Below are 19,925 nucleotides of genomic sequence, written 5' to 3' on the forward strand. Positions count from 1 at the left end.
CTCAATAAATATATTCTTTCTCATGATGGAATCTCTCAAATAAAACGCTCGCGTTAAGTTCGGCCGGGCCGAACTTGTTATACTTGTTATTAGTTTTCTTTCGTTTATGAAGAAGACTAAATACCAAATTTTAGCAATTTCGTCGATCTATATCGACAAATTCCTGCGAAAAGTTTTTAGACTCAAAGAGGAAGGAGATAATGTAGGTAAAACAAAAAAATACCAAAAATCAAAAGGTATGCTTCTATGGAGGATATAGGAAGACGTGGACCTATACTAATATTTTTTTCTGGAATATTTCATAACCCCAAGGAAGAATAAACAACAAATTTCAGTCAGTCATTTCAGTCGGTGGGATATTGACGTCACAACCTTTAAAATTACGAAAATCGGCAGGTACCCTTCTATGGCAGGCTATATAAGGCGTGGACCTATACCAACATTTTTCATATGGAAAGTTGTATACCACAAATGAAGACCAAATACCAAATTCAGCCATTTCGGTGCCATATTGAGGCCACAACCTTCAAAATACCGAAAATCGGAAGGTATCGTTTAATGGGAGCTATATGGAGGCGTGGACCTGTACAGAAAATTTTCAGGTGGAAATGTTTATTCCCCCAACAAAGACTAAATACCAAATTTCAGCCATTTCGGTGGGATATTGAGGACACAACCTTTAAAATACGGAAAATGGGAAGGTACCGTTCTATGAAGACTAAGACATGAACCTATTCCGACAAAATTCTAGAGGAAAGTTTTTTACCCCTAACGAAGATCAAATACCAAATTTAAGCCATTTCGGAGGAATACTGAGACCACAAAATTCAAAATACCGAAAATCGGGAGGTACCGTTTAATGGGGGCTATATGAAGGCGCGGACCTATCCAGAGAAAATTCATATGGAAAGTTTTATACCCCAAATGAAGACTAAATACCAAATTTCAGCCATTACTGTGAAATTTTGATGCCACAACCTTCAAAATATCGAAAATCAGGAGGTACCGTTCTATGGGGGCTATATGCAGCCGTGGAAGCATACCGACAAAATTCTGGGGTAATGTTTAATACCCCCAACAAAGACTAAGAACCAAATTTCAGTCATTTCGATGTGATAATTAAGGTATAACCTTAAAAATACCGAAAATCGAGTGGTACCGTTATATGCGGGCTATATGAAAACGTGGACCGATATAGCCCATTTGTAATACCAAACATCCTAGAAACTTCTATTCCAAATTAAAAATTGTGAGAAGTATCTTGATTTCAACAGAGGAAGGACGACGGGCAGACGAACATGGTTATATCGACTTAGAATTTTACCCTGATCAAGATGAATGTTTCGATGTGTTACAAATGGAATGACAAATTTAATTATACCCTCCATATTTTGGTGGAGGGTATAAAAAACCTTATTAACTGCGTGTAGCCCCTTAAACATGAGCGTCCTGACTTGATATTTAAGTCTTTCGGCGGGTTTCTTATTTGTTCCTTGTTTAGATTTTAGTGACCTCCAGAATCGTTGTAGGCGCAATTCAAAAATAACTGTAAAATTCCTTTTTAGAATTTAAGACACGGGTAGGAAAATTAAATATTTTTTCTGCTACGAAGAACTCTAAGAGTATAAGTCGATTATGTACCCATGTTTTCCTACATATGTATGTATGTACTTTGTATTGCATATTTGTATTTGTATTGCATTAATTTTTACAGTATGTGGTGATGCACGCATTGTGCCTAACAAATATATTTTTCTTATTTTTTTTAATGCAACGAAAGTTTATTCATACATATCTTTTCATAAATCTTATTTGAGAAGTGTATACATACATACGTACATACATACATAAATAAATAAAATACGAATATACTAGTACATGCATTTATGTATGTATATATGTATGTACCCAGCAAACCAATCGTACCGGCATCGTAACGAAATTGGAACAAACTTCGGACGCTACGTCCGATGTCGGATTCGAAATCGTAGCGATATCTTAACGAAAGTTGTATGAAGTGGTAGACATAAATTCGGAACTAAATGTCGAACGATTTCGGTCAGAATTCGGAACGAAATCGGAAGAAACTCCTTTTCGTACAGTTTTCTGAACAATTTCGGAATAATGTCTTATGAAAATCGGAGGCACCTTCCGAATCTTCGTAAAGATTTCTGAGCGATTTTGGAATAATGTATTTATATCGAAGGAAAAAAAGTTCTCGACGCTTCTTTTTTATACCCTCCACCATAGTATGGAGGGTATATTAAGTTTGTTTTTCCGTTTGTAACGCATTGAAATACTCATTTGCGACCCTATAAAGTATATATATTCTTGATCAGGGTAAAATTCTAAGTCGATCTGAGCACGTCCGTCCGTCCGTCCGTCTGTGGTAATCACTCTAGCATCCACAAAAATAGAGATAGGACGCTGAAATTTTGGGAAAATGCGTCTTTTGTTTGCAGGCAGGTCAAGTTTGACGTTTTTAGCTACATTTTCAGACCGATTTGGCTATAATTTGACATTTAGGGTTCTTAAGTGTCAGCAAACATATATAACAAAACTTGTGGACATAGGTCCACGTTTTGGTATAGCCCCCATATAACGGTACCCCCCGATTTGCGGTATTTTGACGTTTTTAGCTACATTTTTAGACCGATTTAGCTATAATTTGAAATTTAGGGTTCTTAAGTATCAATAAACTTATATAACAAAAGTTGTGGACATAGGTCCACGTTTTGGTATAGCCCCCATATAACGGTACCCCCCGATATACGGTATTTTGACGTTTTTAGCTACATTATCAGACCGATGTAGCTATAATTTGACATTTAGGGTTCTTAAGTGTTAATAAACTTATAAATTAGAAGTTGTGGACATAGGTCCACGTTTTGGTATAGCCCCCATATAACGGTACCCCCCTATTTGCGGTATTTTGACGTTTTTAGCTACATTTTCAGACCGATGTAGCTATAATTTGACATTTGGGGTTCTTAAAAGTCAATAAACTTATATAACAAAAGTTGTGGACATAGGTCTACGTATTGGTATAGCCCCCATATAACGGTACCCCCCGATTTACGGTATTTTGACGGGTTTAGCTACATTTTCAGACCGATTTAGCGATAATTTGACATTTAGGGTTCTTAAAAGTCAATTAACTTATATAACAAAAGTTGTGGACATGGGTCCACGTATTGGTATAGCCCCCATATAACGGTACCCCCCGATTTACGGTATTTTGACGGGTTTAGCTACATTTTCAGACCGATTTAGCTATAATTTGACATTTGAAGTTCTCAAATGTCAATAAACTTATGTGACAAAACTTGTGGACATAGGTCCACGTTTTGGTATAGCCCCCATATAACGGTACCCCCCGATTTACGGTATTTTGACGTTTTTAGCTACATTTTCAGACCGATATAGCTATAATTTGACATTTAGGGTTCTTAAGTGTAACTAAACTTATGTAACAAAAGTTGTGGACCTAGGTCCAAGTTTTGGTATAGCCCCCATATAACGGTACCCCCGATTTACGGCATTTTGACGTTTTTATCTACATTTTCAGACCGATTTAGCTATCAATTGACATTTAGGGTTCTTAAATGTCAATAAACTTATATAACTAGTGGACATAGGTCCATGTTTTGGAATAGCCCCCATATAACGTTACCGCCCGATTTCAGGTATTTTGAGAATTTTACCAACAAGTTTTAACCGAATTATCTGTAATTTGAACATTTGACATTTGAAATTCTTAGTGGTCACCACACCTCTCCACCAAAAATTGTCAAGAAAGCCCCCATATAACGGTACCTCCCGATTTTCAGTAATTTGATGATTTTAGCTACAATATTAAACCGAACAAGCAGTAATTTGACATTTGAAGTTCTTAGTGGTCACAACACCTCTCCATCAAAAATTGTCAACATAGGTCCATGTTCGGATATAGCTCCCATGTAACGGTACCTCCCAATTTTCAGTAATTTGGCAATTTTAGCTAAAATTTTTAACAGAACTAACTGTTATTTGACATTTGAAGGTTGTAGTGGTCACCACACATCTGCATTAACAATTTTCAACATAGCCCCAATATAACGATACTTCCCTATTTTCGGTACTTTGAGAATTTTACTTGAAATGTTTAAGCGAACGTAGGTCCATGTTTTTGTATAGCCCCAAAACATACCTCCCGATTTTCCGTACCTTAGCTTTATTTTTTGGACGAACTTTCTGTAATTTGAAATTTAAAAGTCAACAAAAATTCTGCAACAAAAATTGTTCATTTAAGTTCATATTTTCGTATAGCCCAGATACCTCTGAACTAGCTGTTAATGACATTTGAAGTTCCCACGTTATGTACCGATTTTCGATATTTTGAGGATTCTAACTAAATTTTTTAACCGAATTAGGAGTTATTTGACATTAAAGGCTCCCATCAAAAACTGTCAACATAGGCCCATGTTTTATTATAACCCCTATATAACAGTACCTCCCAATTTCTAGCCCACCAAAAATTGTCAACAGTTAGATATAGGCATCATAAGAAAGGGCCTCCCGAATGAAGCATTTTATGTACATTATCTGACATTTTAACGTACTCACTTAAAGTTGGGGACAGGAATGAATATTTTATGGTGGAGGGTATGAAAAGTTCGGCCCGGCCGAACTTAATGCTTTTTTACTTGTTTATTGATAAATTTTTCTTTATTGTGTTGTTTATTGGAAGATTGTAATTTTAAACGTTTCTAATGATTTTCACTGTTCTCTTATCATTTTGTAGTTACAGTATAATAATGTAAACTTTATTCACGAATACGTTGAGTCTATCAGCACTAGCTTGAATAATTACATGTTGCATTTATATTTAACATATCTAAAAATTTTATATGAGAATTTTATAACCAACCATTTGGTTTTTCGACAATAAACTAAAATGAAACCAACCCCTTGCTGTTAGATATATAATTCGAAATCTGAACGAATTCCCCTAGGAAAAATCGTATAGAAATCGGAACGAAATCTGAACGATTTCGCTTCCAAAATTGTTCAGATGTGTCGGAATCCGACATTTGGTTTGCTGGGTATGTACATGGCAAACTTTTTCTTCGACCAACCTTTGTATGAAAACTATTATCCTAACCACATAAAACTTTTTATGGTATGAACAGAAAATATTATCTGAGTTCCCAATAAATGTTTGAAAACTTAACCGCATGTGAAATAAATCTGGTTAAGTTTTCCACACGTGAGAAGAATATCAAATATTCGTATGTATTTCTATGGAATTTAATTACTTGACAAATTGCCAAAAGACAAGAAATTTATATATAGGAAATAACTTTAAACCACAATTCCTGCAAAAGTGTAAACCACAACTAATAACAATGAAATTTGTTAAGAAATAATCCAAATCGAGGTAGTGAAGGCGAATGTATTTTGGTTATATTCCAAAACACGATGTCTATAAAAATTCACGGAATTAGCTGATATTCCATGAATTTTTATAGACATCGTTAGCGAACGGATATTCATGAGTTACTCAACTTTATATTTCATCATAATTGTAGGGCAGCCATGCACGCGTCTTTACGAAAAAGTTAACTACAACTCTCTTTCCCATACAAAAACCCAAAATAGCATTCTCTTATTGTGCACCATTGTTGTAGGGTAACTACATTCACAGTTTCCTTCGGCTAGAAATTGTGGTTCAAAGTTGTAGCCATCACCCTAAAAGTATACTACATTTTTATGTAAGTTTCAAAAGAAGAATACAAACTGCCTCGTTCCCTTGTTGCAGGTGGTGGGTGGGCTTACTGCATTAATGTTGCGGTCTGTGTGTTTATTCTTTCCTAAGAAGTTCATTATTAATTATATCGCTCATTTATTCAAAGAGTGGCATCATTCAAAAAATGTGTTTTCTATGTTAGCAATTTCTATTTTTCTATTTTTCAGCCCTCAAGTTATTAAGCTGTTTAATAGCTTTTTAACAAACAGAAAATTTTGAGCTCTATATAATATATAATATGTATGTTAATGTATGATTTTTCTCATAGCCCAGAAAACGCTTTGGGTATTTTGTACGCAGATGAGTCCCTTTTGTACTCGCATCATGAGTCACCAGTTTGTGCTTCAAATAGCATCTCACAATACCTACATAATGTTAAACGATTTTACGATGAATGGGGTATCAAAATAAACACTTCTAAGAGCGAAGCCATTTTCATTAGAAATGCATCAGGAAAGTGTAAACGTTCTGTAGTTCCTGAGGATTTGAAACTAGTTCTAGACGGCATTAAAATTCCGTTTAAATATAAAATTACGTACTTGGGAGTGGAGTTCAACAAACTTTTTAAATTTAATTCTCATGCTAGAAAGGCGCTAAAAAAACTCAGGAGATTTTTATTTTTACAAAATTCTGAACAACAAGGTTTTACCAGCAAGTACAAAATTGATGTTATACAAGACATGTATAAGACCTGTTATTTTATACGCCTTTCCTATTTGTTTCAGCATATCGCCCACTGTTGTGAAAGAACTAGAGGTATTTGAAATGAAAATTTTGAGATTTTGTATCGGAAAAAATTTTATGTGTACCAATAAGAGGTATTCAAATAATTTTATTTATGCAAATTCCAAGATAAAGCGGATGTCCAACTACATTTGTACGATCTTAGATAAGTTCAATGCAAGGTTAGAGTTTCATGAAAATGTACATATGGTTGAAGCACTTAACAGTCAAGCAAACATTGGTTGGTATAACTCAAACTATTTATCACCCATGGGGTATAAAAACGAGTCTGAAGCGGGTATTACCGCCTTTTATGAAAAGGCACTGGTTGGTATACACCGTAGGTAGTTACAGATTTACCTACTTTTTTGTCTGTTTTTTTTTTATTTGTTCTTTATTTCTTTTCTTTTTCGTTTTGGTGTTATTTAGTTTTAAGTTATCTGACCATAATTTTATATGGTGTCGGTTAAAAAGTACTGTTCAAACAAAACATGAAACTAGAAAGATCATTAAGCAATACAATTACAATAATATTGTGAGGATGGTAGAAAACAATGTTGCAAATGTCAATCTATTTGGAAATCCCTCAGCTGATATGGAGACCATTACATCCATGATTACAGGAATTATTACTGACAATACGACTATTAAGGAAGTAAACGTATTATCAAAAACATTAAGGACACCTTGGGAAAATGAGAAGTTGGCATCATTAAGGAAGCTGAAAACAAAACTATTGGTAAAAAGAAGAAAGTATGGGAAAGATGAACGAACTGAATATACTCTGAAAAACATAAGCCGCATAATTAAAATTGTCAGTCAGTTGAGTTTGAATTCTTATATAGCAAAAAATATGGAGACATTAAATCAAAACCCGAGGAAATGTTGGCAATTTTTGAACGATTGTTTGGGAAGGAAGGTGATAGGGATACGTAAAATCGATTTCGGTTAATCGATTATTAGCCGCAAAATTTCTGAAGGTCGTAGTCGACTATTGACTGTGCGAAAACCGGATAATCGATTATTCTTAATCGACTTTCGAAAGACGGAGTCAACTATTATTCGTAGTCGACCATTAGTTGTAGTCTATTATTATTCGTAGTCGACTATTAATCGTGGACGACTATTAGTCGTAGTTGACTATTGGGTGTGCTAAAACCGCGTAATGGACGGTACTTTTTTATACATATATACATCACGGATCGCATCAATGGAAATAGTCGATTATAATCGGTTTTCGGCGGTTAAGGAATAATCGAAAGTCGATTTTTAGTACATTTCCAAATAATCAACTAACCGAAAATCGAGTTTAAAGTTTTTCACGAAAACCGTATAATCGAAAAACCGCTTATTGCATTCCACTGCGTATCCCTAGAAGGAGAAAAGAACAATCCATTTAAGGAGTGCAATGAGTGAGAACATCAGAAATGACATCGTCAAATGCAACATCTTTAATGAATACTTTTTAAGTATCCCTAATGTTTTAAAAAATAAAATAGCTTATGATGAAAGCGATCATTTCAATAAATTCAACAGCGTGAAGCCGCCATTTGAGTCCAGATTGTTTTTCCAGGCTATAAACCCAACTGATGTTTCCGAGTTAATCACAAATCTCGATGTTTCTAAAAGCCCTGGCTATGATAAAATCTCAGGCAAAATACTAATGCAAATACAGATCATGTTAGCGAACAACTTGCATACATATTCAACAGAATGATAGATTCGTCAATTTATACACAGGTGCTAAAAACTGAAAAAGTAGTTCCTATACCCAAGACTGCAAATGCATGTGAAACAAGCGATTTTAGACCGACCTAATTTGTGATGGTCTGGATTCAAACTTTGGCGGAGTTGGCGCCGTTTTTTGGATCTATCAAAAGCTTTTGATCTAGTTGATCATGGTATCTTACTGTCAAAACTATCATACTATGGCATCCGATGAAAAGAGTTGAAATTATTGGAATACTATATTTTAGGCAGGAAACAGTTTGTGGAGATTGCCGGCGTAAAAGGGGAAATTGGTTTTGTAGTAGATGGAGTTCAGCAGGGAAGCGTATTGGGCCCCTTTTTATTTACAGTGTACTTGAACGACATTTCTAACCTGAATCTTAATGGGAAACTAATAATGTATGCGGACGATATAGCTCTTCTGTACCCATACCATCACGAAGTCGTGCTAAAATGTCAAATGGAACATGACGTTGCAGTTATAATGGAATATTGCCGATTAAATAAACTTGTAATTAATGCCAACAAAACCAAAATCATACGATTTCGGCCACGACGACCACTAAAACGACGCAACGTTTACAATTCAAGTTGGAGGCATGAATATACTTTAGAAAGCCAATCGGTAAAATATCTAGTCATTCATCTACAACATAATTTATCTGGGGATACCCATATCGACGAGTTGAAAAGTAAGGTTGCTCCTGCCATAGGAATTTTGCATAAATTTAAACACAAAATTTGATGTCAGAACTAAACTTCTCTTGTACAATTTATTGACTCAATGTCATTTTAACTACATGGCACTAGTATACGCCCATAGCAAGACGGCTCATTTGAAATCGCTACAAAGAACACAGAATAAAGCGCTTAAGGCTGTATTTAATTTGCCTATATTATACTCTACCTGTGAACTATACAGTCACATTTCAAAAAATATATTTTGCCTATTCACGGTATTTATAAGGTGCAACTGATTACATACATACATATATAAAGCCATTAATAATATTGGATCTCGATCAATTCAGTTTAATGTAAGTCAAAGTATGGTTAACACAAGAAACTGTTTGAATTTGCGACTGAAAAGATGTCGTTTGGAAATAACGAAGCAGAGGATAGAGCATAACGGCTGCTTAGAATTTAACAATATTCCTAACCATATAAGGGTTATTCCCAGAATCGCAGGTTTTAAAAGAGAATTAAAATCATTTTTTATAAACATCATTCACATGCTTCTGATATAATTCAAAATTATATAAATTTTCATTAATTAATTGTATAATAATACATTTTAAAATTGTTTAATACACGTTCGTAAAAATTGTAAACTTTTTTTAAAGTTTAAATGTTCTCGGAGCTACTTTTTTTATTGATCAATTTTTCTTTAAAGTGTTTTTTATTGGAAGATTGTAATTTCAAACGTTTCTAACGATTTTCACTGTTCTCTTATCATTTTGTAGTTACATAGAATAATGTAAACTTTGTTCACGAATACGTTGAGTCTATCAGCATTAGCTTGAATAATTACATGTTGCATTAATATTTAACATATTTAAAAATTTTATATGCGAATTTTATAACCAACCATTTTGTTTTTCGACAAAAAACTATAATGAAACCAACCCCTTGCTGTTAGATCTATACAAAAGGTGGTTGTTGTGTGAAGGGAAATTTGTTTCCGACATATCGATCCGAATTCGTACCGAAATCGGAAGAAAAACATTAGTGTATTCGAAAGGAAATTTACTTCCGAAATTCTCTCCGAAATCGGAACGAAATCTAAACGATTTCGCTTTCGAAATAGTTCAGATGTGTCGGAATCCGACATATCGGAACAATTTCGGAAGCAAAATCGTTCAGATTTCGTATCGATTTCTATACGATTTTTCGTAGGGGAATTCGTTCAGATTTCGTTCCGATTTCGGAGAAAATGTCGGAAGTAAATTTCCCTTCGAATATGCTAATATTTTTCTTCCGATTTCGTTACGAATTCGGATCGATATGTCGGAAACAAATTTCCCTTCGCACAACAACCACCTTTTGTATATATCTAACAAGCAACATTTTAGTTTGTTGTCGTAAAACAAAATGGTTGGTTATAAAATTCGCATATACATTTTATAAATATTTTAAATATAAATGCAACATAATATAATTCAAGCTAGTGCTGATTGACTCAACATATTCGTACACAGAGTTTACATTGTTCTACTATAACTACAAAATGATAACAACAGGGAAAATCATTAGATATCTTTGAAATTATAATCTTCCAATAAAAAACATAACAAAAAAATTTACCAATAAAAAAGAGGCATTAGAGAAAAAATTTTTCCTTCGATAACGCTGTGCTACACTGAAAATGTGCAGGGGTTCTAATGCATATATTCGGTTTTGTGGGAGTCCACAGAAGACGAAAATACCTTTGGTTTCTTTGGGTCACTTCTGTTTTTCATTTTATAACGGTAAATGTAGAGAAAAATGGGCTTTCTTGGATTTTCAACTTTAAACGGACATGCATGCTAAGATACCCATCGTTTATAAAGGAAAATATGAAAAAAACCAAAAAGTTGAAACACAAAAAATGCCATAACGCATTCATTTTTCAACCGATTTCGTTGGAAAGCCAACTAAATTTTCTACTTGTTACCGGTAAATAATTGTACTGTTAGGTGTCGTTTACGCAGCCTAGAGCACAAGGAAAAACATTTCACTGTTTTTTAATGCGTTTTTGTCACACTTAAACCACTATAACTTAGCTATTTGTTAACCGATTTTAAAAATCTATGGCTTGTTCGAAAGGCATTACTCTCCCCTTTACAATGAAAAGCAGTGTGTGCAAATTGGTTGTGGAAAAAAGAAGTAATGTCCGTTTAAATTTGAAAATCCAAGAAAGCCCATTTTTCACTACATTTACCGTTATAAAATCAAAGCCCGAAGTGACCTAAAGAAACCAAAGGTATTTTCGTCTTCTATGGACTCCCACAAAACCGAATTTGTGCATCAGAAATCCTGCAAAAAAATTTTGTCCACTTTTGTATCACAGTGTAATCATACGAAATTATTCCAAAATCGTTCAGAAATCTTCACGAAAGTTCGGAAGGTACCTCCGATTTTCATACGACATTATTCCGAAATCGTTCAGAAATCTGTACGAAAATTCGGAGGAAAAAAATTCGAATTCCGAATTTCCCAAGGATTTTCTTCCGATTTCGTTGCGAATTCTGATCGAAATCGATACGATTTTGCTCCGACATTTCGTTCCGAAATTATGTCAACCACTTCATACAACTTTCGTTAAGATATCGTTACGATTTCGGATCAGATATCGGACGTAACGTCCGAAGTTTGTTCCGATTTCGTTACGATATCGGTACAATTGGTTTGCTGGGTATGTGCATTGCAAACTTTTTCTTCGACCAACCTTTATATGAAAACTATTATCCTAACCACATAAAACTTTTTATGGTATGAGCAGAAAATATTATCTGAGTTCCCAATAAATGTTTGAAAACTTAACCACATGTGAAATAAATCTGGTTAAGTTTTCCACACGTGAGAAGAATATCAAATATTCGTATGTATTTCTATGGCATTTAATTACTTGACAAATTGCCAAAAGACAAGAAATTTATATATAGGAAATAACTTTAAACCACAATTCCTGCAAAAGTGTAAACCACAACTAATAACAATGAAATTTGTTAAGAAATAATCCAAATCGAGGCAGTAAAGGCGAATGTATTTTGGTTATATTCCAAATCACGATGTCTATAAAAATTCACGGAATTAGCTGATATTCCATGAATTTTTATAGACATCGTTAGCGAACGGATATTCATGAGTTACTCATCTTTATATTTCATCAAAATTGTAGGGTAACTGCATTCGCAGTTTCCTTCGGCTAGAAATTGTGATTCAAAGTTGTAGCCATCACCGCCTAAAAGTATACTAAATTTTTAAGTAAGTTACAAAAGAAGAATACAAACTGCCTCGTTCCCTGGTTGCAGGTTGTGGGTGGGTGGGCTTACTGTATTAATTCCAACAAAATGTTCGATGCCAAAGATGCCATTCAATCATGGGTGCAAGTCATCTGGCATGTCACCTTTTTAGCATCTTCATCGATGAATTTTATATGAGCGTGGACCCCAAAAGATGCTATTCATTTTTGGATCCAAAGCATATCATTTACACCAATGCTTTGACATGTCATTTCCACCAATGCTTTGGCATGTCATTTTCACTAACCCTTTGCAATGGCATTATCATTACGACGGGTGTTTTAACAACGTTGGTTGTGATTTCGAGTCTCTGACAACATCAAGCCTATTGTAAATAATTGATGTTATATATTTAGAAAAATGCGTATAAATAAAAACACAAAATTCATCTCTGTCGGATCGATGGAATGGGTTCAAATGCTGATGAAAAGATCGGATCTTTCACGACCTTCTTTGCATTAGTTCAAATGCTAATGAAAAGATCGGATCTTTCACGACTTCGTTTTAACCAATGCAAAAGATGCCATGAAATCACGTCGTCGCATGGAACCCCTTCCTTCAAATATTGCTGGGAATGTTCCTTAAACGCCTCAAAAAATGATTGCAAAAAATGACGTAAAACTCGGATATTTTCGCAAATTTTTCGATTCACTTTGGGAGTTTTGTTGAGATGTGTGTTTTGCTTACTATTTGTATGTAAGTCAAGCTTAATCTAATATTTATTGTTTTCAAATTTAAAAACAACAAGTTTAAAGTGGAATATAGTTAAAATTGATTACTTTAGGGGATGGCAGAGAAAACTAGTTTCGTCCAACGCCACTTGGACTCATCAGTTCTCTTAGTTCTTTGTATTGAAACAAAGAACCCTTCCCAAATTTTATGACGACTCGAGCTCAAGAATAAGTGTGATTGATGAATTCGTTTAAATGCGAATGTGCCATTCCATGCTTATAAAGCTTAATTTTGTCTATGCGTTTCCACGCAATTCGCCTTAAACGCAAGCAATTAAGAAAAATCTACGTTTTTGTAATTTTCGACTTTTGATGAAAAATTTATAATTTTTATAATATAATTTTAATTATAAATGTTACATTCATGTAAAGTCAGGTGTGAGTATTTTCTCAATCAAAAACCAAGGGATTGGCATGTAAGAATACACCTAGATTACCCTTCAAAAATTGTCGACACGTTTAAAAGAAGGACCTATTGCAGGAAAATTATAAGTTTTAGAGAAAAAAGTAATTTCTTCAAAAATGCTTAGAAAGTCTTGAAAATATATTTTTTTTATAAAATTTTATATTGTCTCGAAAAAAATTCTCGGCGTTAAGTGGGTTAACGTTTTGATATAGCCCTTATAGAACGGTACCTCCAGATTTTAGGTATTTTGAAGGTTTTAGTCTCATTATAACACCGAAATGACTGAAATTTGGTATATAGTATTCCTACGGGATATAAAACGTTCCATCTGAATTTTGTTGGTATTTAGTCTTCGATAGGGGGTATTAAACATTCCAGAAACCTGAAACTTGTCGGTATAGGTCCACGTTTTCATATAGCCCCCATAGAACGGTACCTCCTGTTTATCAGTATTTCCAAGGTTTTAGCCTTAATATCCCAACAAAATAGCTGAAATTTGGTATTTAGTGTGCGTAAGGGGTATAACACTTTCCACCTGAAATTTAGCGGTATAAGTCCACGTCTTCAGATAGCCCCAACAGAATGGTACCTCCCGATTTTCGATATTTTGAGGCTGTGGCCTCAATATCCCACCAAAATGGTTGAAATTTGGTATTTAGTTTTGTATTTGGGGTATACAGCTTTCTATGTGAAATTTCTCAGTATAGGTCCAAGTCTTCATATAGCTAGCCCCCATTGAACGGTACCTCTCGATTTCCGGTATTTTGAAGGTTTTGCCCTCAATATCCTACCAAAATGGCTGAAATTTTGTGTTTAGACTTTAATGGTGGTATAAAACTTTGCACCAGAAATTTGTCGGTATAGATCCACGTCTTCAGATAGCCCCCATTGAACGGTACCTATCGATTTTCGATATTTTTAGGTTGTGGCCCCAATATCCTACCAAAATGGCTGAAATTTGGTATTTAGTCTTCGATTGGGGTATACAGCTTTCCATCATCTAACGATTTCCGGTATTTTTAAGGTTGTGGCCTAAATATCCCACCGAAATGGCTGAGATTTGGTATTTAGTTTTCGTTGGCGGTATAAAACTATCCATCTGAAATTTGTTGCTTTAAGTCCACGTCTTCAGATAGTCTCATAGATCGGTATCTCCCGATGTTCGATATTTTGAGGTTGTAGCCTCAATATCCTACCAAAATGGATAGCCCCAATAGAACGGTACCCATTTTTCGATATTTTGAGGTTTGGCCTCAATATCCTACCAAAACGTCTGAAATTTGGTATTAAGTCTTCATTGGAGGGTATACAGCTTTCCATCTGAAAATTTTCAGCATAGGTCCAAGTCTTCATATAGCCACCATTTTGAAGGTTGTGGCCTAAATATCCTACCGAAATGGCTGAGATTTGGTATTTAGTTTTCGTTGGTGGTATAAAACTATCTATCTGAAATTTGTTGCTTTAAGTCCACGTCTTCAGATAGTCCCATAGATCGGTATATCCCGATGTTCTATATTTTGAGTTTGTGGCCTCAATATCCTACCAAAATGGCTGAAATTTGGTATTTTGTCTTCATTTGGAGGTATATAGCTTTCCACCTAAAATTTGTCGGTACAGATCCACGTCTTTATATCGTCCACATAGAACGGTACCTCTCGATTTACGCTATTTTGAAGATTTTGCCCTCAACATACTACCAAAATATCTGAAATGTTGTGTTTAGTCTTTGGTATAAAACTTTGCACCAGAAATTTGTCGGTATAGATCCACATCTTCAGATAGCCCCAATAGAACGGTACCTCCCGATTTTCGATAGTTTTAGGTTGTGCCCCCAATATCCTACCAAAATGGTTGAAATTTGGCATTTAGCCTTCATTTGGGGTATACAGCTTTCCATCTGAAATTTTTCAGCATATAGCCACCATTGAACGGTACCTAACGATTTGCGGTATTCTGAAGGTTGTGGCCTAAATATCCCACCGAAATGGCTGAAAATTTGTGTTTAGTCTTTGATGGTGGTATAAAATATTGCACCAGAAATTTGTCGGTTTAGATCCACGTCTTCAGATAGCCCCCATAGAACCGTATCTCCCGATTTTCGATAGTTATAGGTTGTGGCCCCAACATCCTACCAAAATGGCTGAAATTTGGTATTTAGTCTTCATTTGGGGAATACAGCTTTTCATCTGAAATTTCTCAGCATAGGTCCAAGTCTTCATATAGCCCCCATTGAACGGTACCTCCCGATTTCCGGTATTTTGAAGGTTGTGGCCTCAATATCAAACCGAAATAGCTGAGATTTGGTATTTAGTTTTCGTTGGCGATATAAATCTATCCATCTGAAATTTGTTGATATAAGTCCACGTCTTCAGATAGCCCCATAGATCGGTACCTCCCGATTTCCGGTATTTTGAAGGTTGCGGCCTCAATGTCCTACCAACATGAATAAAATTTGTGTATAGTCTTCCATAGTGGTATAAAACTTTCTACCAGAAATTTGTCAATATAGAACCACGTCTTCAGATGGCCCCCCTAGAACGGTACGTCCCGATTTCCGGTATTTTGAACATTTTGCCTTCAATATACTAACAAAATGACTGACATTTGGGTTTAGTCTTTGATGGTGGTATAAAACTTTGCACCAGAAATTTGTCGGTATAGATCCACACCTTCGGATAGCCCAAATAGAACGGTACCTCCCAATTTTCGATATTTTGAGGTTGTGGCATCAATATCCTACGAAAAAGGCTATTATTTGGTATTTAGTTTTCATTGGGGGGTATACAGCTTTCCACCTGAAATTTCTTGGTAAAGGTCCACGTCTTTATAGGCTGAAATTTGGTATATAGTCTTCATTGTATAAAACGTTCCATTTGGCATTTTTCGGTATAGGTGCACGTCTTCAAATAGCCCCAATAGAATGAGACCTTCTGATTTTAGGTACTTTCAAGGTTTAAGCCTCAATAGCCCATCGAAATGGCTGAGATTTGGAATTTAGTTCTCTGGGTGGGGTATACAACTTCCCACCTGAAATTTATCTGTATAGCTCCATGTCTTCGTATAGCCCTCAAGGAGCGGTACCTCCCGATTTGCGGTTTTTGGAAGGCTGTGGCCTGAATTTTCAAACGAAATGGCTGAAATTTTGTGTTTAGTTTTTTGTTGGTGGTATAAAACTTTCCCCCAGAAATTTGTGGGTATAAGCCCATAGATCCGCACCCAGACAACTTTCCGTATAAAGTGATTACCATCAGTTAACATATTATTCTCCTCCAACTAAATAGATTTAACGTTGATGTAGAGCTTAGTAGTTACTTACGAGTATTGTTTATATTCACTTTAATACAGTTCGTGGTGGAAGGTATAAAAAGTTCGGCCCGTTCTTACTTGTTATTTATATAACACTAACCATTGTGTCAGCATATTTTCTTTGTCTTAAAAAGAAACAGTTGATTATTTTTTGAATAACCTTTAATTTCAAAGAATTAAGTTCATTCCTGCCTTTGTTTCCAAGTCTAAGAATTTGTAAAAACAATAGCTCCTTTTTAGCCAATGCCAAATACTTTTACACCGGCCTCACTTACAAGAAAGTTACAAACTCAGCAACAATGTATGCTTCAGGGCTCAACAGATGTACAGCTTAAAAATTAATCCTCTTAAGAAAGAGTAAAATGCAAATATGATAAATTAAAACGGAAGAAGATATTAAAGGTTAAATACGAAAACCAAGAAACACTTTAAATGAGACCGCTAAAGTTTGGCCATAAACTTTTTTAATTAAAATACCTTCGAGAAGATGATCTAAGACACTTGTCGAGAAATGAAATATTGTATTTCTTTTTTTATTAATTTTTTATTCTCTCTGTACTTTCATATAATCATCTTAATAAAATTGTTGTTGTTTTTGTTTTCTTTTCACATAGCAAACATAAAAAAGAGAAACCTGACTCCAGTCGTTGGGATCGTTATCACCACGTGCTTTGTTTGTATCAACAAAAGGACCTTCTTCCAACCGCGCAGAAATAAAATTATTTTAATATATTGAATAACAAATTTCCTGGAGCACTACCCCACACAGAGTGGCCATAAGCAAAGTGGAAAGGAAGAGCAAAAGCAATGCCGAAGTAGTATAACAAGGACGCACACACACACTGACATAATTACCAACATTTCAATCAACCGTCCGTCCACCTCCACCTTTGTTTTGAGGCAAACATTCTTGGAATTCCCTAGCAAATTGTCATTGCAGTGAAGAAATTTCATCCATAATGCCTGGTACATGTCAACGCTTACGTCTGCCCTCACTGACATCGGTACTGAAGTCAACGCGTGCCAACAGCGCTGATTATCCCTCCTCCTCGTCGTCCGGCAATAAACGTTGCAACACCACAACACATTCCTCGGATTTGATACGCAAACAACAACATCGCATTGTCGTTATGGGTGCAGCTAAGGTTGGCAAGACTTGCATCATCTCACAATTCCTCTATGACAAATTCAATCCGCGCTACAAACAAACAGTCGAAGAATTGCATCGTGGCGAATACGATTTGCCCGATGGCTCAGCATTGACACTGGACATATTGGATACATCGGGTTCATATGAATTTCCTGCTATGCGAACCTTGTCCATAAGTTCAGGAGCAGCATTTATTCTAGTCTACGACGTGAATGACATTGAATCATGGTATGAGGTGGAAAGATTGCGCAATTTAGTAAGTATAGAAGAATTTTCATGATTGTTATGCATGCTGTTAGTAGAAATATTGTGTAAGGCTTTAGACCACCGCCAGGAAGGTTGGGATAGGTTAAAAAATAAAAAGAGGAATGAAAAATACACAACAAGGATATTCCTGTGAATTTATTGAAGCTTGAACAAATTTTGTTTTTTGTTTACACTACACCATAGGTTGAAGGATTTTATGTTGATCTTTAAAAGACGTACATACATATATATGTCGATATATAGATGCTATGGCAACCCAATATAACGATAACATCTTATTCTTAGTATCTTAAGTGAAGTGATTTTCACAAACTAACAGACCTACAATCTTGTTGCACAGTGGGCAAAATATATAAAAAACTAGTTAGAAAGATGGTAAGTTCGGCCGGGCCTAACTTGTTATACCCTCCCTCCTCCACAAACTGTATAGATGTAAATAGGAACAATTAGTTTCCTTTCGTTCATGAAAGTTCTATGCGTTGAGACACTTCTGAAGGAAAATGAAGCAAAACCCTTTATAGAGCTCACATGTGTCGCCTTCGTTATTCTGTCCAAAACATGGACCAATATTTACATTTTTCAGAATTGAGCTTTTTTACGATCTGACAACACACAATACCAAATAAGAGCAAACACAGTTACAAAAAATTTTACAAAATGCCAAATTTCAGTGGGACGTTGAAGTCACAACCTTCAAAATACCGGAATTCGAGAGTTACTTTTCTATGGGGACCATATGAAGACGTGAACCTATACCGACAAATTTTAGGTGTTAAGTTGTATACATTCAGCGAAGTCTAAATACCAAACATCAGCAATTTCGGTTGGATATTGAGGTCACAACTTTCTAAATACCGAACATCGGGAGGTACCGTGCTATGGGGGCTATATGAAGGCGTGGACCTATAACAACAACATTTAGGTGAAAAGTTTTATACACTCAACGAAGACTAAATACCAAATTTCAGTCATTTCGATGGGATATTGAGGACACAACCTTAAAAATACCGAAAATCGGGAGGTACCGTTCTATGGGGGCTATATGAAAACGTGGTCCTATACGGAAAAAATTCAGGTGGCCCAATGAAGGCCAAATACCATATTTCTGTTATTGCGGCATGTTAATGAGGCTAAAACCTTCAAAATACCGAAAATCGAGAGGTACAATTCTATGGGGGCTATATGAAGGAGTGGACCTATAACAACAACATTCAGGTGAAAAGTTTTATACACTCAACGAAGACTAAATACCAAATTTCAGTCATTTCGGTGGGAAATTTAGGCTCAGCCTTCAAAATACAGAGTGTACCGTTCTATGGGGGTTATATGAAGGTGTGGATCTATACCGAACAATTTCTGCTGGAAAGTTTTACACGCCAAACGAAGACTAACTACAACATTTCAGTCATTTCGGTGGAATATTGAGCACACAAACTTAAAAATACCTAAATCGACAAATTTCAGGTTGAAAATTTTGTACCTCCAGCGAAGACCAAATACCAAATTTCAGCCACTTCGGTGGTATAAATAGGCTACAACTTATAGCCATTCTTCAATACCAAACCTCCTAGGAGTAATGGAAACTTCTGCACCAAATTATGGAGCTCTATCTTAAATGTTGCGTGCTGTATTTTGATTTTAACAGACAGATGGAAAGACAAACGGACGGATATGGTTATATCGACTTAGAATTTTATGCGGCTCAAGAATGTATATATATAAAAATATTATATACCATAAAACTCTAGGTAAAGTTGTGTGCTTAGTGAAGAAAAGTGGCGAAGTAGAAAACTAAAGCATATTCGGACTCGTAATCTAAACG

At 35.3% G+C, this 19,925-nt stretch overlaps 1 protein-coding gene across 2 annotated transcripts in view; it reads left to right on the plus strand.

Annotated features, from left to right (window-relative positions):
* LOC141405486 (ras-related protein Rap-2a-like) overlaps positions 1 to 19,925 on the plus strand; it is a 68,861-nt gene that overhangs the window by 18,152 nt on the left and 30,784 nt on the right. Inside the window, exon 2 of one of the 2 annotated variants that reach the window (XM_073989875.1) lies at positions 17,301 to 18,092. In XM_073989875.1, the coding sequence (XP_073845976.1) occupies positions 17,646 to 18,092 (447 nt within the window). In that variant the 5' untranslated portion in view covers positions 17,301 to 17,645. The remainder of the gene's footprint in view (positions 1 to 17,300; positions 18,093 to 19,925) is intronic. The other variant, XM_073989874.1, reaches the window with a different exon arrangement.

The sequence above is a fragment of the Musca autumnalis genome, unplaced genomic scaffold (assembly GCF_047663935.1).
Source record: "Musca autumnalis isolate F117 unplaced genomic scaffold, ASM4766393v1 scaffold_5, whole genome shotgun sequence".
Lineage (NCBI taxonomy): Eukaryota > Metazoa > Arthropoda > Insecta > Diptera > Muscidae > Musca > Musca autumnalis.